This window comes from Gossypium arboreum, chromosome 5 (genome assembly GCF_025698485.1).
Source record: "Gossypium arboreum isolate Shixiya-1 chromosome 5, ASM2569848v2, whole genome shotgun sequence".
In the NCBI taxonomy this organism is placed as follows: Eukaryota; Viridiplantae; Streptophyta; class Magnoliopsida; order Malvales; family Malvaceae; genus Gossypium; species Gossypium arboreum.
The window spans coordinates 8,248,062-8,272,881 of NC_069074.1; the positions used below are offsets into that span (position 1 = coordinate 8,248,062).

Below are 24,820 nucleotides of genomic sequence, written 5' to 3' on the forward strand. Positions count from 1 at the left end.
ATAATATATAGAGGGTATTAATGTAATTAATGAATATTTTATTAAACCAATTTATTTGAAACATGCAAATATAGTTAGCCGAAAATACTATGATAAGAGAATTAGATCCCAACAAAAACTCTAATAGCTATTGTTATTAGTTGTTGCTTAACTCTAGCAGGCATGCTGGTGTTGTTTCATTAAATGAAGCTATTGTTATCCAACAAAAGATAAAAGAATGGGCAAATTTAGCAAATTAAGCTTGTGTCATTTGCAACTACAAAAGATTAATAATTTAGTCAATTGGAGCGAAGTTAGAAATTTTTTTTTAGGTGGGTCCAAATTAAATTATAATTTTATAATAGTGAAAATGTAATTTTACCATTTTAATAGCCTATATTTTTATAATTTTAAAGATTTAAATAAAAAATTATTATTTTTAGAGAGGGTAAAGTGTAATTTTACTATTATTAATTTAAAATTAAAAAAAAAAACTAAAGAATCCAAATAGAAAATTTTCTATTTTAGGGGGATGGGGCCTTGCCGACACTCCTGTTAGTCAACCGCATAAGGGACTTGAAACCTTAATAATTAAGATTCAAAATTTTGTTGATGTAATTCCTTCTCTTTTAATTTGTAATTTGATTTTGTACAAAGAAATACCATCTTAAGCTGAAGGTGGTATTAAGTGAATTTCTCCTAAGTCTAAAAGAAGAGAGAGTCTATCATCACTCTAGTTAATTCTCTTTAAAAAAAAGACTACCATGCTAATGAGAAATTAAATGAGGTAGAGAAAAAAGTGGGTTGTGTAACATACTTGTGATATGTATGTATCCTTATAGCAATAGTCCGACTTATGTCCTGTCTCGAATCCAAACTGCTACCAATGAATGAAAACTCAAATCATGTTTAGTTTTTTCAAATGCTGATTGATCAAACCAACTACTTCCAAACAAACATTTCAATTGTTTATTGTAATCACAATAACACATGTGCGTAGAGTTGACGACCTGTTCAACTCTTTAAGATAGGTAGATTTATATATATATATATATATATATAATTTATTAATAGGATTGTATAAAAAAATTTGGGAGGGATGCTGCAAAAGTCATTTTTAAAAGCTTCGCTTCCTCCATAAAATTCCAAAACGTCCACCATCACCTTTTTATGTTTTTAAATACATGGGAAACAAGTTTCCAGCTTTAAAGTCTGACTTAGTTCAATAAAATAAGGTTCTTGGGCTTTCAATACTTTGGACAAACAGTGCCAGCAGAGAACCTAAAAAGATCCTACTGCTCTTCGTTGGAAGGATACAATTATTTTCTTTTTCAAGGATAATTAAATCACTGCCTAATGTCTTGAAAATCCACTAACAACATTGAATAAATTAAAAGCAGGAAACACAAAACAGTGCATGCTTGGGTTTATCTTGATATCAGAGATTTTGTGTGCTTCAACGATGATGCTTACTTTTCTAGCTTTCATAAACATTGATTTTCAATTGGGGGTTCCACTGACCGTACAACATTAACATCATCATCATCGCTTGTCTAAAAGAAAATTGCACAAAATAAAAAGCTTAGTGCTTTACCATGTACTGTCAAAAGTAGAAATGTTTCATTTCATCAGAACACAAAACCCCAGAAACTGAAAGTCTTAAATCTGAATCTCTACACTGTCAATCCATCTCCCTCAGCTTTGCCCCTTACCCCATCAAAATCTTTCTGATTTTACACCTGCAGTCAGTCCATTCAGTAGTAGAAGTACATGACTTTCTCTTGTGTCTTGTTTTCATCAATGAAGTTGTTGTTGCAGCAATTATTACTGCTAGAGCTAATCAGTCTCTTGAAATCTTCAAGATCATTTTCTAAATTGTACTCCCTTGGCTTCTCAGCCCATTGGTTAACATTTTTACCTCCATTATTGGTGCCAGGATTCAGCATGAAGTTGTGATTGTCTTCATAACCATTAGTGGCACAAAAACCCTGAAAATGACTCATGTTTTCTTGCTTCATCTCTCTGCCAAAGCTGATGTGGCCGGAGCTACCATCAGACGAGGTGCAGCTTGATTCGCTCCCAAACATGAGAAAATTTTCTTTCACCGGATAATACTGCATGTAATTCACCAAAGCCTCCGGGGTGTGAATTAGAGAAGAATTGGTTGGCAAGGTAGTGTTGCCATTGTTCAATAGATCAGCTTGAACCGATGCCACTGGTTCAAAGGCTGTGAAAGATCTGGTTGGATCCTGATAAGTAGTGCAGTGTTTGTACAGAGATGATAAAGATGGAAATGAAACAGATGGAGTGTGATGAGAAGATGGGAATGGTGGTGGTTTTCTATGGGGTTGAGAAGTCATGCTCATGGCCATGAGTTTCTTCTTAAGCTTTGTGTTCCAGTAGTTTTTGATATCGTTGTCTGTCCTTCCTGGTAACTGAGCAGCTATTATTGACCATCTGCAAGTTGCATGTTAGAAAAGAAAAAGTTCCATAAGAAGTAAATAGAATCCATGCTTTTGTGCTACAGTTGTAAGTAGATGATGGTGTTGAATCCGAACTTGGCATGCAAGCAGAAGAATAAAGAATTATCTGAAAATGGCAAATTCTTGATGTAAAATGGTTCTTCAGTTTAAGTTTTTTTCCTATAAAAACCCTTTAAAAAAATCTCTCTTTCTTTTATTTATTACCCTTTTAGGTAAATTTCATTAATCATCGCTCATCAAGGCAGCTGATAGTTTTGGTTAAAAGGAAATGAATAAACACCCTTACAAATTTGGAGTGTTCCTATAGTACTTAAAATATTTTCCTTTGATATCACGACAAGTTAAGGAAAACCTACCTGCTTCCAATGGTGGCAAACAGGCTGCAGATAATCCTATCTTCCTCATCAGTGAATTCACCATGTTTAATGTTGGGCCTGAGATAGTTTAACCATCTCAGTCTGCAGCTCTTCCCACATCTTTTCAGACCTAATTTAAAGACAACAAAATTAACTAATAAGAAACTACAAGAAAGAGAGAAAGAGGCGTATAGATCTGTGTTTGTGATTCTATATATATGGTTACCAGCTTTCTGTGGGAGAGCAATCCAATTCCCACCAGTTCCATATTTCTCTATGTACTCCCTGAGCTTTGAGTCTTCTTCAGTGGACCATGGCCCTTTCTTCACGTTTGCCTTGTCGCAGCAAGGAGCTCTCCCCATCTCTCTCTCTCTCTCTCTTTCAGTCTTCCTTATCTCTCTCCAACACGATCTCTTGGATATATACGCTGACCTCTTTAAGAAACCAAAGGATCTCTCTTTCTAAGTAAATTTTGGTGCATGGGAGATCTGGTGTGGTGCCTGCTGCCTTTTAATAACAAAGACTGGTTACAGTAGAAAAAATATATATAAATGATTAAGTTATTGAGGGGTACATCTGAAGTCAAAATGATAGGCACCTTTTAATTAGCTAAGCTAATAGAACTTTCAATCTCAAATTTTTGGTTCCCAATAACTTAGAACTTTCTTTTTTTTTTTTTTAAAAAAAAAGTCTTGCTTTTCCTTCTTTTCCTCAAAGTATAATGCAAATCCCATGAAATAAAAGGTTAGTATTAAGCTTACTATTAGCAGTGGAGCATATATAGTATTAAACTTCGACTACATACGTCAATCATTCATATTCTTTCCTTGAAATCAGACCAGATAAAAGAATAAAAACTAGGATAAGTAATTAGACCTTCTTTATTTGATTTGATAGAAGTGGGGTTATTATCATTATTTACCTTCTCTTAATTGTTTTATTCATTTATTAAATCCAATAACTTCTGATTGAAATCATGTTTATTGCTGCAAATCTTATCAATGTAACCCATCAAACTACAAAATGAAACCTGTTTGTGGGAGGTTCATTAAATCCATTCACATATGCCCAGTGACTTGAGGAGTTGAAAAAATTGATCAAAAAGGAGTTGAGGAGTTGATAATGAGCACAGCAGTGAAACGAAGGGTCCCCATGGATCTGATTAATTATCCGGAATTTCATCTCATCTGATCAGGTGTCTCCGACTGATTCATCGATGCTACCTTTCCAACTATTGAAGCATCATAAGCTATTGCTATAGCCGAGAAAGTAAATAAAAGTAGGGCCAACACTACTGATTTCCAAACTAGTTAGCCCATCTTGGTTGGAATAGAGCCCTTCCCCCTGGGAATTAATGATGACCCTGCAACTCGATATTTTGTAGGTCATAATAAAAATTCAACTTAATTTTCCAATTGTGTAGTGCGGTAATTAGACTTCCTTGGGGATGTTCTAAAACCATCCTAGAATGATAATTACGTCTATACATTTTTAAAAATGTTTGAAATGGCTTAAGGCGGCTGGCTGAAACATTGTTTATTTAATAACTTACGAGTTAATAATTGTTGTCGAATATATGCTTTAACATGATAATCTTGTCTTATTCTGTTTGCATTCATACTTTTAATTTTTTTTTATTAATATACAACGTACTTAGTGCCTTCACATTACAACATACTGTTATGTTTGTTTGTATGTATAAGCGTATATGCATGCTGATAACTAAAAAGCATATGATTGAAAAACACCTAACCCCCCAATCTTACTTGTAAAAGGCTACTACACACAAAAAAATTGGAAGTAATAAGATTCTAATTGATCTCAAATGAATTCTCTAGAAAAGGAGTAGTCCTTTTAGCTTTGTCTCTTGTTGTCAATGGAATCTTTGAATTTGTTTAAGAAACTGTAAAATGTTAGTATTCAATTTTAAAGAGATGGTTAATTAGTCAAATCAATATATGATTGGGTTAGTTAAAAGTAAGCATCGAAAAAAATAAACCCTAAAAATTGTGGAGTGTCATCAACTCATCATCTGCATTGACTCTTGGAAAAGATCAGTCTCGTTTTTCTTGCCTTTCTCAACGGTTGGCAAACTATGGTAGAAATTTTTGCATGCTTTACCTGCTTCTTTATTATAATAATTTGGTTACTATCATCAATATTATGAACTAGTTATTGACTTTAATTTTTACATTTCATCATATTCAACTTTTGCACCGTTGCCTCTGTGTTTCTAGAAGTTCCATATTTAGTATGCCCTATACGAAAGAGTAACTACGTCGTGCATATCTCAGATATTGCCTTCATAATCAAATTTAACGACGGCAATGTCCACGTAAATAAGGTCAAAGGTCTATAGATTATGACCCCTTAACCTTCCTTAACATTTATTGCTTAAAAATATATTAATTTATTTAATAAAGTTAATATTTTTAAAATTTTTATGATTTTGTAAACAAAATCTTTTGTTTGGAAATCAGTATATTTTTTATATAGTAAATGTTAGTTCTATTACAATTTAGATCTATTTAATTCTTTTTAATAATATAGGGATTAAATTGATCCGTTTATTCATTTAAAGGAATATTATTTGTTTATTTATTCATTTAATACACATGGGAATTTCTTAACACAGCATGTGATGTTAAAATTTTCCATTACGTACTAATTTTTCAAATATTAATCCATGTATTATTATTTGATTGCAAAATTTTAAATTTATTAATATATTATGAGTCATTCATAACTTAATATGTATTTTTAAAAATAATTTTATTTAATAAAAATTCAAAATTTAAATGCACGTAAGTTGAAAACAATTATAAATTAACATGTATACTAGTTATTATTCTATATAAGAAATGTACTTAAATTTTATTAATTTACTTTTTATTTTTAAAATTTCTTTCCAGAAATTTGTAGGTTGAAAATTAAGGGAATAGTTAATACGAAGAATCTGACATTTAACCATTCAAAATTTGTAAACAAATCATGGTAAAACGAATTAAAAAAATACAATAATGAAATTCGTTTTTTTAAAGACTTGAAATAAGCTTACGTTTTATTCTTTTTGGGTACATGAAATATGATCCCTTGGATTGCGTATAGAGACGCAGCTTGAAAAGAGTGGTGAAATCATGAAAATCTTGATTAAATGATATAGCTTGAAGGAAATGTTTTACTTTTTGTGGCCCAAAATGCAAAAAATATATACGCAAAAATTCAACCAAATATTGGCATTACTTGACTATTTATCCTTTCCCCACATGGGTCCTTAAGGATGATTTTTTTTAATTAAAAACTGGAATCTTCCCTTTTGGGCTTCAAACCCTTAAAACGATTACCGAAAGTTCTTGCTTTATTGGGCTTAATATATAAGTTCAATAGAACTGAAAACTTTATAAAGAGGTTAAAGCGGCAGCAGCGCATTACGAGCTAATGATGACTTAAATCATGTCGTACCAAAAAAACTATTGCTTAAATCAGGGTTAACCTACAGTTTGTGCCTCCTTTTATCATCCAAGTTGTTTTCCCAGAACTGAACCCCTTTCATTTCATCATTTCAGCCACTAGTTTTTTCAAATGTAAAAGAAAGACACTTATTCTACTTGAATTGCGAATTATGTCCCCAACCTCTTTTCACTTCCACCATACAAACACAATCAAAGAAAATGAACTTACCTTCCCTTTTTTACCAACAAAAAAAAAAGAGAGCAAATTTTCCCTGTCTTCTTTTTCATTGATACCAAAACAGAGAAGTAAGTAGATTGTAAATTATCATGTACATGATAAGAATAAAATGTATATATTATGTTATATTTTTAAAATCTTAATTTTCAAACACTACCTTATCTACTTCAGCAATAATAAGTTGGGATTGGAAGTTTGGAGCAGGGTTGATTTGGTTTTAAAGCCAAATCCAGTATTAAGGTGCTGGATTTGTTCAGCATACACAAATTTCAAACGTTTTAGGGTTTAGATTAGGTTGTTGGTTTGTCGGCGATGGCAGTAGGCCACAGCCGTCCAAGCACTCGAACTAGACAGTTTTGTCAACTTCTTCATGGTATTATAGTCTAAGAAAGAGGCAATCTCATATACGTGCCGAAAATTATTAGATACCCAAATTAATGTATGAAATTGATATGATGTATCAATTAAAACAGTCGTAGAGTTCACTGCACAAAATGTAAATGCTTGTATTGAAAGTTTCATGTAACTTTCATTTTTCATTTTGATTTTGAATGATATAAAACACCTGTCAATTTATTGAATCCTGGGAAATTTTTAACTACTATATCTTTGCCTTTTAATTATTACCCTTTTCCTTTCATCATAATTAGAATGGTTTCACGTTACGTTAATTATCCGTTTTGTAAAATTAATTTAAATGTTAAGGTATACTTCAAGTTTCCATATACTTTATATATTTAGAATTTAGTTCCTCACTTTTACTTTTGGAATATAATCTTTTATTTTTATATTTAAAAATTTAGATCTAATTGATACCACCGTTAAAATTCTTTTATTAAATTATCTAGAGTGACAGTTTGAAAATTTTAAAAATTCATCTTGTAGCCATGTGACAAAAGAAAATAACATTGAAATACCGATTATAATTTTTCTTAAAATATCCATTCGATATCATCATGATAATTTCCTTTTATTAGAATATCGTTCTTAACAAAAATTGACGTTAGCATTTTGATTGAAATAGTTAGCAATATTGACTATTTAAAATATTGTTCTTAAGAGAAATTTGACCATTTTGTTATAATATAAAAAAGCAAAGCAAATGTAAAAGAAATAGAAAGCCACGTGTTAGTCTCTAAAACTTAGGATATTCAAAATACATATAACCACATAATGTTTTAATTGAAAAGATAATAATATTAACTATTTGGGCTAATTAATAACATTATAAAATTATAAAGACCAAATTATGTTAGAAATTAAAGTATATAGATTAAATTTTAAATTAAGCATATTAGAGGAATTAAATCTAAAATTTAACCATACTGATCTGCCACGTGTAAGAAAGAAGAAAGTAGCTTCGTTTTATATATAGATGAGGGGACAGGGGCTATTGAAAGGATTTTGACGGTTTACCCATGCCAAAGCATATACAGTTTTTGCTCCATTGGAAACCCAAGTTAAAACTAGAAAAAGAAAATGGAGATATCCATACATCGTCGAGGGTGCTGTTACTTTTATTCCCCTAGCCTTGTCAAGGAGACATGAGTTTTAAATTTATTAGGTGACTTAATTAAGGTTGTTTTGTTATAATCGGTGTTTATTTCCTCTGATTATATGTTTTTGAGTGGTTGATGCTTCCAAGCAACCATGGTTATGGTTATGGTTATGGTTTTGCTTTCGCCGTCCAACCCATCTTTTCGGGTAACATCGATCCCTTGGTGTACTCATCATATTCCGTTTATCTGTCAAACTTGACACTGCCGTTTTTATAAGGTAGATTAGGTACTCTAATTACTTACATCTCTCTGTATATAATTAAGTATGAAAATAATACCCCTGTAGAAATAATCAAGACCGCCTAGCCATTCACACATGTAGTTTAACAAGTTTTAATCTTTTACATCGAAATATTGACAACCACTTTGTCCCCCGATATGTCCCCCCACAAAATCCACTTCCACTTATTTTTCTTAATTTCAATGAACCTCCACTTGCATCACAAATTCTCCACTTCTACTTCAGCAATCCCAAAACTTAAATTGACCGGGTTTTTCCTCACTGATAACACCTAGTGTCGGTAGGGGACTTTTTGATCAACCGATATGTGATAGAAAATTAGGATGCGGCCAAGTCAATCTTCTTGCCAATGGAAAGTTGAAGCCATAATTAATCTAAAAATTAGCCAACAAATCGGACAAAGGGTGGAAAAATATGATACATAGGGCTGTAGCAGATAAGGGAGTTTGATGAAAACCTATCCAACCCTTCAATTTTGCACTAAAATGTTGACTATTTATGTATCAAGCTTCAAATTACAAAGCAAAGATTTAATATAACTCCAACGTGCTTTGTTGCTTCATCTTAATAAATAAAATTCTACTTTTCATGGGTGAAATGTTGGTAATCGCAAATTTATATAATACAAAGTTTTCCACTGCGTAGGATAATTCTTTATTTAATTATCAGAAGTTAACCGCTCTGTTTTTCGAATGACCAATTGGAATAATAGATTTGCTCTTTCTTGTAGGCCATAAAAGGTTACTTAAGTCAGCTTCACACCAACATGAGTATATAATAGTACAAGAATTCGGTAATTGAATCACTCCTTTAATATAACATGAATAATCAGAGAATCAACCTCATCATACCAACAATCTACAACAGTTACAGATAACACTACAAGCGAAACGTTCAAGTTCGACTGTATTCGTAATATAATCCAAGAATTCATTGATCATACATCCTCTGCATTTATGTGAGGTTTATTAAACATAGCAAACCAAGACAGCTCTGCCCGTGAAACTTTCCAATAATTTCCCTCTTTTACATTTTGTTTACTTTACTTTCTACCTGAGCAAACAGACGTAGCAAATTTTCTCAGAAAAGCAAAAAGTACAGTGTCACAAGATCAACGACGCATCTTAATTTCCTCATATTTTATCATCAGTTCCCCCCTCCCCCCATTTATTTTCACCATGTATAACTTCCCCATCAGGCATCAACCGACTTGTCACCTTACCTCTATGTTGGGTCCTTCAATCTGCTTATTTATACCAACATTATAGCCACATTTTTCCATACACAAACCTAATTTCAAAACCATCAACTTTTGGTCCCAATCTGCATTTAACCATACAGTCCTTTCTGCTTCATTACTGGTATAGACTGGTACTCAATGCCATCTCTTTTCTGTCTCCCCTTTATGGCTCCAGTTTTCTGTCTGCTTTTAGCTTTTTTCATGATTGCCTCAGGCAATGCTCAGGGTCCACCTTCCCCTGGATACTCCCCCAGCTCCAGGATTAGTTCTGTGACCTTTAACCAAGGGTTTAGAAATCTATGGGGTCCTCAGCATCAGAGAGTATACCAGGGCTCATTAACAATCTGGCTTGATAAAACCTCAGGTTTGTCTGCCACACTCCATTGTCCTCCTTCTCTTCTTTTTCATGATGTTCTTCTCATGGTCCTGGACATGATCACTCATTAGAATTATTTGCTTATTCTTTGCATTCATGGTGAAAACAGGAAGTGGATTCAAGTCACTTGAGCCGTATCAATCTGGTTACTTTGGGGCTGCCATGAAGCTCCAACCCGGTTATACAGCAGGAGTTATTACATCTCTCTATGTATGATGTTCTAAAATTAATGAGCTAAAAATAGCTTTAACTAATTAAATATGATGTTCTAAAATTTGAAAAATTGGCAGCTTTCAAACAATGAAGATCATCCTGGAAACCATGATGAAATTGATATAGAGTTCCTTGGAACAACACCAGATAAGCCCTATACTCTGCAGACCAATGTGTATATCAGAGGAAGTGGGGATGGAAATTTAATTGGGAGGGAAATGAAGTTTCATCTATGGTTTGATCCTACACAAGACTACCATAACTATGCAATTCTGTGGACACCAAGTGAGATTATGTAAGTATATCACCTATTTTTCGATATTCTTCTCAACACTTTAGCGGTAAATTTCCATTATTTACACACACACGCAAAAAAGGAAAAAAGACTTCTTTTTTCCTTCTAGCTTTTCATTAGCTTCTTCATTGGCAGTTTGGTGCAAAAGATGGAAGACATATATATATTTTATAATTTCGATTATATAAAAATTAAAATTTTAATGTAGATTCATATTTTGTAATGATAAAAAAAAATTACTGTTTATAAGCTTATGAGCAAAATTGATATTTCTAAATTATGTGCTTTAGATTGTTGTGTTGCAACTTATCACATTGATAGGTTATTATTTATGTTACTTATGCTTTTGTATAATTATGAAAAGCGATGTGCACATTTTGTAAGTTTCCTAATAAAAATATATCCAAATAACGTAACCCACTAACACTGCCTATAAACATTTGGAACAAACTTGTAATTTTGGTTATACCCTGCAAATCGTTTCATGAAGTTTACATGGTTTATGACACAATGAACAGATTTTTGGTAGATGATGTGCCCATTAGGAGGTACACAAGGAAGAGTGACGCCACGTTTCCGACGAGACCGATGTGGGTGTACGGATCAGTATGGGATGCATCATCATGGGCCACCGAGAATGGAAGATACAAAGCGGATTATAGCTACCAACCTTTTGTTGGTAGGTATACAAACTTCAAAATAAGTGGTTGCACCGCCAATAGCCCAGCCTCATGCCACCCGCCCTCTGCCTCTCCATCTGGCTCCGGCAGCCTCAGTCGACAGCAAGTGTCGGCCATGAATTGGGTGCAAAGGAACTATTTGGTGTATGACTATTGCCATGACCCTAAGAGGGATCATACTCAGACGCCTGAGTGCTAGTTAAGATTGCTATAAACTAGTCCACGAATATTTTGGGGGGTTTGAGGTGGGCCCTGCTTAGCGGCTGAAGCCTCTATGATTTGCTTCTCTGGTTATGTTGTTTAATTTGTATTGTTTGCATTGTTTGTTGGATTAAAATGATAAAAAAAATGTGCTTTTTAATTTTATATTAGGAAAGAAAAGTGCGTGGGAGAAATTGAGATTGATATTAAAAGAACAAAAAAAAAGGCCAAAAGGGACCTTCAATGAATGAATGTTGTTTGTATTAAGTTTGCTACTAAAGTTTTTCACCTATAAGTTTGCTACTCTTAATGGCAATGGCAAGGGGTTTTTTTTTTCCTTTTTTTTTTGTGGTATAGAAAGAATGTGAATTTGCTACCCCTTTTTGCCAAATTTGAAACAGTGAGAATAATAGTTTGTGTACCTTGGATTTTATCTTTTAAGTAATTTTAATGGGATAATGTAATATTTGGTACATTTACTAAAATATCTAATGTAATATTAGTACTTTGAAAATATTTAATATGATATTTGAATTATTAATGTATCTTCTTTTATGATACCTAATTAATACTGTTAGTGAATTACTTAATCGATAAATAAAAATTGAGTCATAAATTTTTTATTCAAATAATCAAATACACAAAAACAATATAACATTAGGTGAAAAATTAAATTAAATAAAAGTTAAATTAAAACACAAATATCTTATTAATAAAAATAAATATTAAACTTACCAATTTAAAATCAAAAGGAATATTTTGAAATCTAAGATATCAATAAATTTGAAATAAGTGAAGGTTACCAAAATAAGAGTTTTGGGTAAGAATATTTTAATTAAGAACTTGAACACAAATTTTTATTAGTTTCCTTTTGAGTCGGTCAACAAAATAAAAAGCTTTTTGTAATTTGAAATATAATAAATAAAAAAAGAGAAAATTAACTTCATGCATGTGGCTTTTGTTTGTCTGAACTTGGAAGGCCTGATTGCCATTACATGTTTACAGCCTACTCTTTTCTTTGAAAGAGTTCACAGCCCACTCATTTCTGTTTGGGCCATTATATACATGTTTAAATGCTAATCCTTCTTTATATATACTATTAATAAAATTTTTAATTGAGTTGATATCATAAATTAATTAAGTATTAATTTAATTTCATAATAATTAATATATTATTTAAGGATATTTTAAATTTTTTTATTTTAAAAAAGTTAATAATATATATCTATGGAAAGATTTGAACCCATATTGATTATAATTTATAATGGTTATACTTAAATTTACAACTCAGTCAAAATTTTATTATATTATTTGAGAGATTTTTTAAAATTTTAACAACAATTTACTAACAGATTTTAATCCGTTTCCCTCCCGCTTCATATTCATGAACTGTTTGAGAAACATTTTCTTAACAAGACAATTAAAATTTTCAGGCTTGAATGTATGAAGGTAGTTGAAAGAATTATAATTTTTGGAGATTATAAATAAAATGAATGATGTGCTTGAGAGTGAAGAGCTACTTGGGTTGCAAAACCAAATGTCAAATATTGAGTCTAGTTTTGGTCGGATGGTTCCATGCATGTTTCAAACTAAGCAAAGTCCTTGGATGCTTTTTCAACGAGACCCAGCATGGGAGTCAGCAGCTTCCATAGATCATAAATGGAAAATGAACGACTTGTTACAGAACCGACCTTAGCTCAGTTGGTAGAGCGGAGGACTGTAGTGGGCTATACCCAGCTGATCATCCTTAGGTCACTGGTTCGAATCCGGTAGGTCGGAATATTTTTTTACCCCACACTTGCTTTTAAAAGAATCTTTTAACATTCTCCAATCGGCTTGCTCTGAAAAGCATCTTTTAACATTCTCCAATTGCCAATTAGGATTTGGTTGCAACATCATCGCTCCCAGTATTTCCAATATGAATGAGACACAGCAAACAAAAACAAGCGCCTTTACCCTGTGTCTGTGTGTGTTGTGAGCCACACTGTTTTTTTACCACCAAATATAGTTGGAGGTAGTCCAACGCCCGTCGTTCACTCAACAATAACATATTAATACAAGTGAAAGAGGAACCGTTGCAGCTGATATAGAAAGCCGCAAAGAAAGAAATCCGAAATTAAAAAACTCATCTGCTGCTAAGTGCTAACAACGGGGTGTTGGCCCCACTAACCCTCCATGGTTCTGTTGGATTGTTTTAGTGACACCGCCACCTCTGACTCCCCATCCCCTCATTATTCCATTTTAGTTCCCTCTCCAACAAATTCTGCCGTCTAACCCCTTCTTTTCCCCATGACGTTTTCAATCATGTTCTTCGATTCAAGGTATATATACTCTCTTTTTTAATTTCCAAACATTACAGGATTTGAGCAGCTCAAAACTTCAACATGGATTCAAATTTAAATCACTTTTTCAAAAAAAGAAAAGAAAAGTACAGGATACCAAGTAAATGGTCATACAGATTGCCTTAACCAAAAATGATTCCATGTGTGTGTTATTTATCACGAATATTTGTTTCTCTTTCTCCGTTACGTTAGGTCATCTTGTATTAACCACATTAGTTTGGGCAAATATTTAATAAATAAACAAAAAAATTTCTCATGCTTTTATGTAGGTCCAATGACCCACCATATAGGATATAATTTCATCAAGCTTTCATTATATGACACCGGCGATCCAAGCAACCTCCACAGCCAGCTGTCCTCCATTCATGCACGGATGCATCCACATCCACGTTGCCAATTTTACCCCTATAGCTGGCTACTCATCCGACGTGTTTTCTTCCTATTGGCTTGGAACCCTTGACCTCCTGTACGACCGGTTCAGTTTTTTATAGAGCGAAGTTAAAATCTGCCACGTAGCATCCCTTCTTTGCATGTGATCATTGAACAGTAGGGCTCGCCTGACAGCGGGGTCCCACAAGTTCTTCTGAATGGTAGACAAATTGGTCGCGGCTACGTGCTCCAGGATCTGCCCCAACTTCCCAACCTCCCTTTCCGCCACCGTGAGGGAAATCTCTGACCACTTCACAGCGGAGGAGAACGGCAGCCTGATACCGTCTGCTATGATCACCGGGACACAGCCCAAAGCCACGGACTCAACAAGCCTTGGACTCCAGGGGGCCCATCCAAGTGGACACAAACAAAAAACAGACCGTGTAATTTCTGACTGGTAACCGGTAAATCTATGTCTTTGCAAGTAAAACCTCCTATCTGCTTTATACCTTCGCCAAATTTCCGTCCTCACCCTCCTAAAAGCAAAACAAAATGACATTAAACATGAATAACCACGTAATTCTACATGCAATGAACTTTGGTTTTGGAGCTTACTTGCTATAAAATTTTCCACTAACGTTTGTGGGGTGGACTTCCATTTTTCCCCTGAAAAAGACCATGATGTCTCGATTCCCAGTCAACGGAGCCTTCTCGAGGGTCTTCCGTATACTTTCCGGCGATATATAAGGCGGTATAAGAACATTTTCAACGTCCTGACAAGGGTGCTTGTAATTGACCCCGAATGTTTGTAATAGTATCGAGTTCATCAAAAACTCCGGAATCCCGTTATCGATAGCTCTATCCTCCTACAAAAAGAAACAAAATATAATATAAGACAGGTTAGAGATATTAATAAGGATTTTTTTTTTGCAGGAACAATTTTTGCTTACCATGGCGTGAAAGCAGGCTCCATAATCATGGGAAGCAACGAAGATGTGGTCAAAACCTTGGGAGCGGTTCCAGAATGGGTAGTTTTTGGTGATAAATTGGATAGCCGAGAATAAAAGAGACCGAGCATGGACAATGGTAGGGAAACCATTAACGGTACTGAAGTTGCAGGAGACATAAACAGGCACGAAAAAGAAATCAGCTTCTTTAGGGTCAAATGTTCTAAAGTCGTCGGCGTTCAACAAGGCTCTATGAATGGCCACTTCGGAGGCAAACAAGTGGTTGCTGCATCGCTTGTTGGAAAGCCAGTTTTCATTGTATTCCGATGGTAACTCATAGATGAATATCTTCAAATCTTTGAACATCGCTGCCAGAGAGAGAAATAAACCATTAATAACATCGGTTTTCAAAAGAAAAAAAGAAGAGCTTGATGAAAGAGGCAAAGAAAAACCTGGGTTTTTGAGATAAGGTTGTTGACTAGTTTTGTTAACAGATTCAAACAGGACACGAGAAGGTAAGGATAATTTGGAACCAGAAGCACGAGGTTTAGACAATTGGATTGGCTTGTTAGTAATGAAGAAAGAGGTGAGAAAATAGAGGGTAAAAGAAAACCAAAGAATCCATTGGTAGTATCTAAAAAAGAGGCTTTTCTCAGGTTGTCTGCCTTTGTGTAATATCCTCATCTTAACATAGAATCCTCTGTTTTTCTTGATGAGTTTTTGCAGTTCTGAAGCCATCATCTCATTTGAAATACATCAAAGAAACCAGAAGCTGCAAGCAGAAGTGTTTTTTTTCCCTGATAAAGATCAAAGGACTTAGCTTGGTCCAAAACTAAAGCAGTTGAGATGGGGTTCTCAGTTTCTGGTTTTGACTAGGAAGTGGAATTTAAGATTTTCTGTTAGAAGATAGATGCGTACAGGTTGGTTCACACTTCGCTTTTGCACCAAAAACAATTGAACGACTTTGTTGTTTATCTTAATAAATAACAATTCTGCTTAGTTCAGTTTTCATCACTGGAAAATTTTATAGAAATGGAGAAAAACAAAAACTTTTACACACACACAGAGAAAAAGATCACATGGCGGTGAAGTATGGAACTCCGCTATGCTCCGTTTTTGGTCCCGTGAGGATTTTGACGTGTTTAATGACATGAATGGCCTTGGTCAGTTAGTATGAATGTAGCATGTTGGGCCTGTTTTTTGGTAAAACAAAATGGTAGCCTTGAGAAGAAAATTAAACCTCTGGCTGCTTGGTTTTAATGAAATGCTAATTTAGGTATGGTCAAGTTCTGTGGTGTTAGATTTTGCTTTTGATCAGCGGTTGTGATGTTTCTTACTCAAGGTTGCCACTGCCAAGTTGGAGAGGGAAGGCTTTGTGGTATTTATTAGGTTCTTAAATTTGGGAATTATAATAGTTGTCCAATTTGTATTATTGGTATCCCAAACGACCCAAAATTTATTCATTTTTATCTCTTTATTCTTCAAGTATATTTAAAATTAAGGAAGGAGAAGGGGTTTTATATGATTTGAAGTTATAGAAAATATGTTAAAAATCTCACTTGTATCCAGTGAATACAAGCACAGGTATGTTTATAACCAACTATTCAAAGAAAGAGAACCTTTAGAACTAAAAATTAAAACTTGAATCACAAATCCCAAAGCATTCAAAAGACGAGATCTTAAGCTTCATCAATTCAAATGAGAGTGTCTACAATTTATGCCATCTTACCTACTGCTTGTTTGAAGCTTTTGTTTTTGCTCTTTACCAAATGTTAATATAATGTTTCATCATATCATACCTAAATATTTTGGGCATAAAGTTCAGCAGCATGACCAATGCCATTGGGGAAGTTTTAAATATTCTTATTTTCTTTTTTATCGTCTTCGTTTTAAAAGGTTTTTTATTTAATAAAATATTACTTTCATAATTACATAATTAACCTATGCTTTGACATATATTTATAGGCGAGGGAATTGGTCCCTCTTGAGGATTAGATGCAAGAAAAGAAAATTTTGTTGAGTTTGAACAGTGTAGAAAAATTCAGCAAAAGTGAGAAAATGTGGATAAGATTAAGTTTGCAGAAATTGTCCACACACTATTTTACCTTATATTATGGGCAGCGCCCGCGGCCTGACTTGTGCTTCTTCGTAGTCTGCGGGTCCTTTGTTTTTTTCAATAACCTATACTAAGAAATCATGATGATCAACCAAATACTTCCTCCACAGGAAGACTATGAGAATTGGGGGGCGGCTTTGATTTTCTTTTTCCCCATTTTTAAAAATATACAAACAAAAACTAGTTGACAAAAATGAAGATTCAACCTTATTAACTTAACTAACATTCATAATTATTATCATTCTTCTTTTTTATTTTATAACCAAATTAAATGGTAATTAATGCATTAGTTTCAATAGTCTTGCTCTAGGTGTGGCATCTAACTTTAAATTTTGTATCCCGCAAATTGATTATATAAGTTTTAGTTAAAGCAGATGGTTGTGAACTGAATTTGACCGAAACAAGTCATACAAATTCCCTAATTAACTTTGAATAAAAGGAAATGGTAATTTAATTGTGGGAGTGTCCAAAGCAAGTTCTTCCACAAATGGGTCGGCGTTACCATGGAGTTCCGGGCGATTCCGCAGCTGGATAAACTGGAACTTGGGGGACCCAAAATGTTTTCAGATTGCGTTTCTTAATGTTAGTCAACCATTCCTTATCTCCACGCTCAAGTGAGGAGTAATCAGGATCATATTGGCTCTTTTCTATCTCTTGCTGCCAAACCAATGTCCGATGTCCATATTTCACAACGCCTTCCTTTACTTTTTCATATCTCTTTTTTAATTAAAGAAGCTGGCACCCATGCTTTCTTCTGTCACAAAAGAAGAAATATCGAGAATTGGAATCTTAAACCTTGGAATTGAAAATTATACATTCAACTAACATAGCATATAGTTGTTGGGTATATAACAAAGATTTGAATAGTATAACCCCATAACCAATAATCGGGAAGCAGTATGTCAAACATATATACATTTTTAAGGGTGTGTAATATCAAAAACAATTCAATGAACCCTGGAGGTAAGAAGCAATCACTTCAACTTGAAAGTTGAGATTCCAAATACAAGTCAAGGAATTACTTTAGCATACCACCTAAATAATGCCTTGACCCCTCCCAACCCCCAAATATATTCAGTCTTGATGAAGTTATGCCAATATATCAGTTTCATTTCATCATCAAGAGTGTAATTATGGAGCTTTTGATTTAGACATATCATTATCATTGTGGTGGTCTTGAGTTAAATTTTGCTGGCATATATAAAGGTCTTTGAAAGTAAACTACAAAAGAATGGATTCTCAATGAGTTTTATTTTTGTTTTGATAAAATTATAGTATTAAATTCTTAACCATCTATTTTCAAACATTAGTCACATTACAATAAACCATTTGAAGATGATGAGCACAATATGAAGCAGTGAAAAGGAAAGAAAGAAGAAAGACCAAAGCTTAAGGTGATTCGATCCAGGAGAAAAAGTTGACATGGAACAAGAGGTTGCATTGCGACGAGTGGTCGTTGTGAACTTGAAAAGCCAGTGATGACACTTTTTAATGTAATTAGTGATGACACTTCCAAAGTTGAAGATTTTCCATTCAAAAAGTTATTCTTAAACAGAATTTATACACTTCAACAAAGCTTAATTGACCTACAGCTAGCACAACGTGGAAATGGTAGTTTATTGTATATTCATAATATAAACAAAATTTCCCTATCTTACATGATAAGATAGATGGATTGTTGTAGATTTCAGTCTTTTGCTCTGACATGATGGAGTTAGAACAGAGATGAATGGAGCTTCCGGTATATATGTAAATATATTATATATTTGTGCAACAGAAAATAGAAGAAAATTATGAAATAGATGAATATTACCTTCTGAAGCGTGAAGGGCCGAAAGCCGTCGTAGTATATTTGTATGAACCAAACTGTAATATCAAGGCAGATAGAGCAGTTCTAAGCTTGGATCTTTTCATATTATTGCTCTCACTGGACCCATCTTGGGACCATTCTATTAACCTTAAAAAAAGTTGGAAACATGAAGGCCCCCTCTACTGTTTATTTGGATCATATTCCTTTGTCGAATACTCTACAACTTGCATCCATCAAACAGCTTGAAATAGTTAGCCAATAATAACCTGTCAAATGCAGGGCTGCTCCCTGCCCTAAAAGTTATCAAAGCATTGGAGAAAGAGGCTTGAAAGGGTCCCCATTGGAAGACCATGAATATAAAGAGCTGAAACATTTTTGCGGGCACTGACAATGAATCCTAAGCTTTGAAGTGTGAGTTGTCCGTGCACATGCTAGGCCAAATGTTTGTATGGGAAACTGACAAAGGAATGTAGTAAATTATTGGTAACGGGGGCAAATTATAAGCATATTATCATGTTTCCGTGTGCTCGTGTTAGGTAACAGTAAGGCTTGAAAATTTAAATGAAACAAGGAACTTGATCATCCATCGATGGCCCAATCTTTTGTTATGTTTGCCATTCTTTTCCATCTCGACTTTGATGAATGACTATGAGTGGGTTGTCTGCCAGTCTGGTATTTATTCATAGGCCCAACAGACCGTGCAGAAAGGCTGGGAGAATAGAACAAAGCCGATTCCTTTACCAACATCCATTAAACCACGAATCTTTATTAGTATCGGTATGAATAGAAATGAAGGGCTCAATTTTATGGACCTTTGCACCTTTCTACAAAACTAATTAATGGACCACCTTCCTCCTTAGCTCATACATACCCATGACCTACTGGAATTGCTAATATCCTTTTATGTGATTCAGCAGAAATCACAGTTGATAGAAATGGACTTGATTAAATTTCTTTCTTAGTCTTTTTGACTACCATGTCATACCAAAAAGAAAAGAAAAAATTAATTTCTGATAATCGCAAGTGTGTATATATGTATATAAAAGAGAGTAGGAGTGAGCATTATTAAAAATAATGTGCCATCTTATGCTTTATTAGTATAATACTCGAATTTCAGTCGCAGGAAAAGAGAAGTTCAATCCTTAAAATCTAGGATTGGATATTAAGGTAACATCATAACTCAAACCTTTTATTCTATTATAACATCTTTTTAGAAATATATATATATAGACATATAGTTAGTTACATGTCTTTACAAAAATAAAAACAAAAGCATAGACTGAAGTAAATGTCCATAAGAATAGGGCATCCGTCTGAAACTAGAACCGAAATCAAATGCTAGGAACTCTGAATGGAAAAAGTTTCTACCCGTGTCAATTTTACAGAATGCGGCCTTCCAAATATTATTGCAGCACACAACATACATTTTCTTATTTGTATTCCTTTTCTATACAAAAAAAAAAAAAAAAAACCTCTGTATGTATATATATATATATATATATCAATTTCCATAACCATAGCCTCAACAAATACATAAATTGGAAAATATGGATGACGATAAGAAGGGGAGCATGTCGAACAGACAAGGGCCCGAAGGTAACGAATTGCTGCCTTTTACGGTACAGTTCTGAGAGGCCGATGGTTTCAACTTTTTGCTTCTTTTCTAATCATGGCTGGAGCTGGTGCAACGTACTTATTTGGCACCTACTCCAGCGAGATCAAGACTACTCTTTGTTATGATCAGACAACAATCAATCTGTTAGGCTTCTTCAAGGATCTTGGTGGTAATATCGGGGTTCTTTCCGGGCTTGTTGCGGAGGTAACACCCACCTGGTTTGTGCTCCTACTTGGAGCTGCCCTCAACTTTGGGGGCTATTTCATGAAATGGTTAGCTGTGACAGAAAAAATCCCCAAGCCCAAGGTTTGGCAAATGTGCATTTACATCATTATAGGAGCTAATTCTCAAAACTTTGCCAACACAGGAGCACTCGTTGTCAGTGTTAAGAACTTCCCTGAAAGCAGGGGTTCATTGATAGGTCTGTTAAAGGGCTATGCAGGCTTAAGCGGAGCTATTGTGACACAAATTTACTTGGCTGTATATGGAAATGATTCCAAATCTCTCACACTTCTAATAGGATGGTTTCCAGCCGCGATTTCAATAGTATTTGTGTACACAATTCGACCATTGAGGCCTGTTAAGCACCCCAATGAAGGGCGAGTGTTTCACCATTTCCTCCTCATCTCAATTGTTCTAGCAGTTTTTCTCATGGCAATCACTTTGACTGAGAAAGTCATTACTTTCTCCAAATCAGCTTATGCTGGCGTTACCACCGTGGCTTGTGTTCTTCTATTCGCTCTTCTCTTTATTGCAATACGAGAAGAACTACTGGTTTGGAAGCTTAAGAAACAACCAATCATTCCGCCAACCAAGACAACAATTAATACACCAAACGGAGAAGTGGATAAATCAAAACAAGAGGCTATGTTTGATGATAAATCCTGTTTCCTTACCTTGTGTGATAAGCCCAAGAGAGGAGAGGACTACACAATTTTGCAAGCACTAACAAGCATAGACATGTGCATTCTGTTTTTTGCAACATTTTGTGGACTCGGCTCAAGCTTAACTGCGGTAGACAACCTGGGCCAAATTGGTGAGTCGCTTGGATATCCAAATAAAACAGTAACTAGCTTTGTGTCGCTTGTTAGCATCTGGAATTTCCTTGGGAGGGTTTTTTCTGGATTTATTTCCGAAATCCTGATTGTGAAGTACAAGCTTCCACGCCCACTCATGATGGCGATAGTGCTTCTAATTTCGTGCGTAGGCTACCTGTTGGTTGCCTTTCCAGCCCCAGGTACACTCTATGTAGCATCCATCATAATTGGATTCTCGTTTGGTGCACAGCTGCCATTAATTTTCGCCATTATTTCTGAACTTTTTGGCCTCAAGTTCTTCTCTACATTGTTCAATTGTGGGCAAATGGCTAGTCCCCTTGGATCATACATATTGAATGTGAAACTTACAGGGCCTCTATACGATAGAGAGGCAATGAAAGATCTTACAGCAAAAGGTCAAACACGGTCGCAAGTGAAACAGTTAACTTGCATTGGTCCTCGGTGTTACAGGCTACCTTTTATAATTTTGACTTCTAGTTTTAGTGGCCAGAACCCGCAAGTTCTACAAAAGTGACATATACAAGAAGTTCAAAGAAAATACTGATAATATATAGCGAAGTTTTTATTTCGATTATAAAAAATCAACCCATCATCTCATGTAATATAAATATATTTTGAATATTTTTTCATTCTATTGAATTTTCCAAGAAGAATTGCTCATGTTGCTCAAACAACAAGCTAGCCATTTCAAATCCATCCATCACGTACGTAATTAAATCATTCTTTGTATTGCACAATTGCAAAATCAACTACCCTTGTATATATCAACCCTCAATTTTTGGACCCACACTTTTTCTTTTCCTCATACCCACCTACATAATAATTTTATTTTTATTTTTAACCACTAATTTATCGGACTAAATCAAACACAAAACCATTTCTATATATATAACACTAAATTAGAGTTATTATCATTTTTTTTTTGAAAGTAGTGTTACTACCGACATATAGGGTATATTACATAATTAGTTATTCAAGTATAAAAAAATTTATTTTAGGTATTTAAAATAAAAGTTTGTGATTTAGACACTTACGTTACATAATATGTTCATTTTGGTCATTTTGTTAAAAATTATAAAGGAAATTTAACGTGAAAATATTTCTTAAATTTTGATTTTCTTAAAATAAAAATTATCATTTTAATTCTCAATCTTTTAATATAAATGAGGGTTCGATTCTCACTCAATATAGAGTAACATTAAAACTCATGACTAACATCTACTGCTTAATAGACTTCCCGAACGCGAAAGGTTAGTCATTGAACTCGCTCCAATGGATATATTGGACAACCAAAAAAATATATAAATAAGGTTTAATCTTAATTTATTTTAAAATAAAATCACATTCCCAATTTTCCATCACCAAGAAAAAACAACTCAAATCCATAGATTTCTCTTTTGTGATCTGTTTCAATCTACTTAGCTAACACTATTGATTCATTTTTTCTCCCTTTCAAGTTTCAATCTTGTTTGATTCGTAAACTTTTTGAAAAAATTTCTCTTTCAAACATAAAATAAAGTGTCGTTTTTTGTCTGCAAAAAGATTGTTTTTTTGAAATAAAACTCTAGGTTTTATTTTGGTTTTTTTCTTTAAACATTTGTTATTGGAGAAAAAAATAAGTTCAGAGAATTGAAATTGAATTTGAATTCTTACAAAAATGATGCCTAAAATTTCAATTGCAAATCTCTAGTGGGGATTTTTTTTTCCCTTTAAATTTAAAGCAAGAACAAAAATTGATGGAAAAAAACGAATCAAGAAAAATTGAAGGAAAAAAAAAAACGAATGCTTCTTTTGGGCTGATCTAATTTCTATATAGCTTGTTGTGGATGAAGGTCCTGTTTGAGATCACTATTTGTTGGTTCATCCTATCGTTCTTCTTAATTTGTTTTTTTTTTTTCTTTTCAAATTCTAAGTTAAAATTTGAGGGAGAAGATGGCATTTGAATTTAGGGGTTTTTCAACTATTTAATTATTTTTTATTTTGATTAATAATTAGTATTGAGTAAATTATATTTTAATCATTTAAAGTGGCATGCAATACTTATGATGTGGTAAATTTACCATGTGGCATCTAATGATTAATCTATATATAAAATGTCAAATTTTCTTAGAGTTTTAATGGTAATAATCAAAATAAACGAATTATATAATGTGGGTGTTCAAATTGTAAAATTTTTATTTTAAAATTTTAAAATGAGAATTATTTTACAGTCGAATGATTATTTGTGTAGTTTACTTTTCCTTATATTATAAATTTATCTTTAAAAATATTATAATAAGTTCATATTTTTAAAAATTTTATTAGCATGCTAATAAAAAAATAAAGTTATCAGTTATGTACTAAATTATATTAAAATTCGTATTACATAAATAAATAAATAAAATTAGCTTATGAATAGTAGAAATCACAAACTAGCATATAATATAACATTGCATGTAATATGCTTAAGCTACAAATATTTCTGACCTGGAGATTGACATTGACATACTTCTGTTTATGCAATATTTGGGACAAGAATTTTGTAGAGTAATATGTAAAAATATGTAGGTGACATAATTTATTGAATTTGTAAATAAAATTTTTTAAAAATATTTTGAAACAAAATATTTATCCAAACTTTAAATATTTTATATTATAAAAATATTTATCCAATTTATCTAATTTTAATTTTATTTCGAACCTATAAATGTTGACCATGCTATCTAGTATTGGTATCGGATAAAAATATGTTTAATATATATACCCAAATATATTTTATTTAAATATTAAATTACTACTTAAATTTTTATCAAAATCCAATATGCCGCATATGTTATTATATAATGCTTACTAAAATATTTTGAACATATAATAATCGATGTACAAGTTAAAAGAAAATATAAATTTAAAAAAAAAAGGTTAATATTATCAATAATTTATCTCAATCTTTGAATGAAAAGATAAATACTAATTTAAATATATTTAAAACACTGTATTTTTACAAAAATCTCTTAAACTTACTCTTCCGTAATTAATCTAATATAAAACATTTCACCCTGCACCACCAATAAGTTTGTATTGCATAAAATTACTTTCTCATAAACAAACTCTTTAATAAGAAATTGAACTTTGGTTTATATAAATTTCTTATGAACTAAAACTTTAACCAGAAACTTTAATTTGTGACTTCTTCTCCCTTTATAATTTTCTCTTTGCTTTATGAATTTTTCTTCAATCATAATTTTCTCTAAGAAAGCATCCAGAAGTAGGT

At 33.1% G+C, this 24,820-nt stretch overlaps 4 protein-coding genes, 1 long non-coding RNA gene and 1 other non-coding gene across 8 annotated transcripts; 4 read left to right on the plus strand and 2 right to left on the minus strand.

The window, feature by feature from the left end:
• Positions 1-1,371: 1,371 nt before the first annotated feature.
• On the minus strand, positions 1,372-3,367 carry LOC108485960 (transcription factor RAX2-like). Of its 2 annotated transcripts, XM_017789796.2 has the most exons (3): positions 3,045-3,365; positions 2,819-2,948; positions 1,372-2,436 (listed from the first exon to the last, which is right to left on the minus strand). In XM_017789796.2, the coding sequence occupies exons 1-3, from the start codon at positions 3,178-3,180 to the stop codon at positions 1,734-1,736; spliced, it is 969 nt and encodes a 322-aa protein (XP_017645285.1). In that variant the 5' UTR covers positions 3,181-3,365; the 3' UTR covers positions 1,372-1,733. The 2 variants fall into 2 exon arrangements, with proteins under 2 accessions (XP_017645285.1, XP_052884898.1); XM_053028938.1 differs by having other exon boundaries at positions 2,819-3,367.
• Positions 3,368-9,532: 6,165 nt separating this feature from the next.
• LOC108485789 (xyloglucan endotransglucosylase/hydrolase protein 31) lies at positions 9,533-11,798 on the plus strand. Its single transcript, XM_017789635.2, has 4 exons — positions 9,533-9,912; positions 10,034-10,134; positions 10,215-10,432; positions 10,951-11,798. Exons 1-4 carry the CDS (start codon positions 9,687-9,689, stop codon positions 11,309-11,311), a joined length of 906 nt encoding a protein of 301 aa, XP_017645124.1. The 5' UTR covers positions 9,533-9,686; the 3' UTR covers positions 11,312-11,798.
• Positions 11,799-12,999: 1,201 nt separating this feature from the next.
• Positions 13,000-13,092, plus strand: TRNAY-GUA (transfer RNA tyrosine (anticodon GUA)). The gene is made up of 2 exons: positions 13,000-13,036; positions 13,057-13,092. It is a non-coding gene; the product is annotated as a tRNA-Tyr (tRNA).
• Positions 13,093-13,777: 685 nt separating this feature from the next.
• On the minus strand, positions 13,778-16,078 carry LOC108484400 (probable glucuronoxylan glucuronosyltransferase IRX7). 2 transcript variants are annotated; one of them, XM_017788173.2, is made up of 4 exons: positions 15,424-16,078; positions 14,975-15,339; positions 14,640-14,890; positions 13,778-14,560 (listed from the first exon to the last, which is right to left on the minus strand). In XM_017788173.2, exons 1-4 carry the CDS (start codon positions 15,710-15,712, stop codon positions 14,095-14,097), a joined length of 1,371 nt encoding a protein of 456 aa, XP_017643662.1. In that variant the 5' UTR covers positions 15,713-16,078; the 3' UTR covers positions 13,778-14,094. The 2 variants fall into 2 exon arrangements, with proteins under 2 accessions (XP_017643662.1, XP_052885112.1); XM_053029152.1 differs by having other exon boundaries at positions 14,975-15,712.
• Positions 15,492-16,468, plus strand: LOC128293327 (uncharacterized). Its single transcript, XR_008283506.1, has 2 exons — positions 15,492-15,557; positions 15,698-16,468. It is a non-coding gene; the product is annotated as an uncharacterized LOC128293327 (long non-coding RNA).
• A 4,098-nt stretch (positions 16,469-20,566) lies between these two features.
• Positions 20,567-22,084, plus strand: LOC108484399 (protein NUCLEAR FUSION DEFECTIVE 4). Its single transcript, XM_017788172.1, has one exon. The coding sequence runs from the start codon at positions 20,567-20,569 to the stop codon at positions 22,082-22,084; it is 1,518 nt and encodes a 505-aa protein (XP_017643661.1).
• Positions 22,085-24,820: the final 2,736 nt, after the last annotated feature.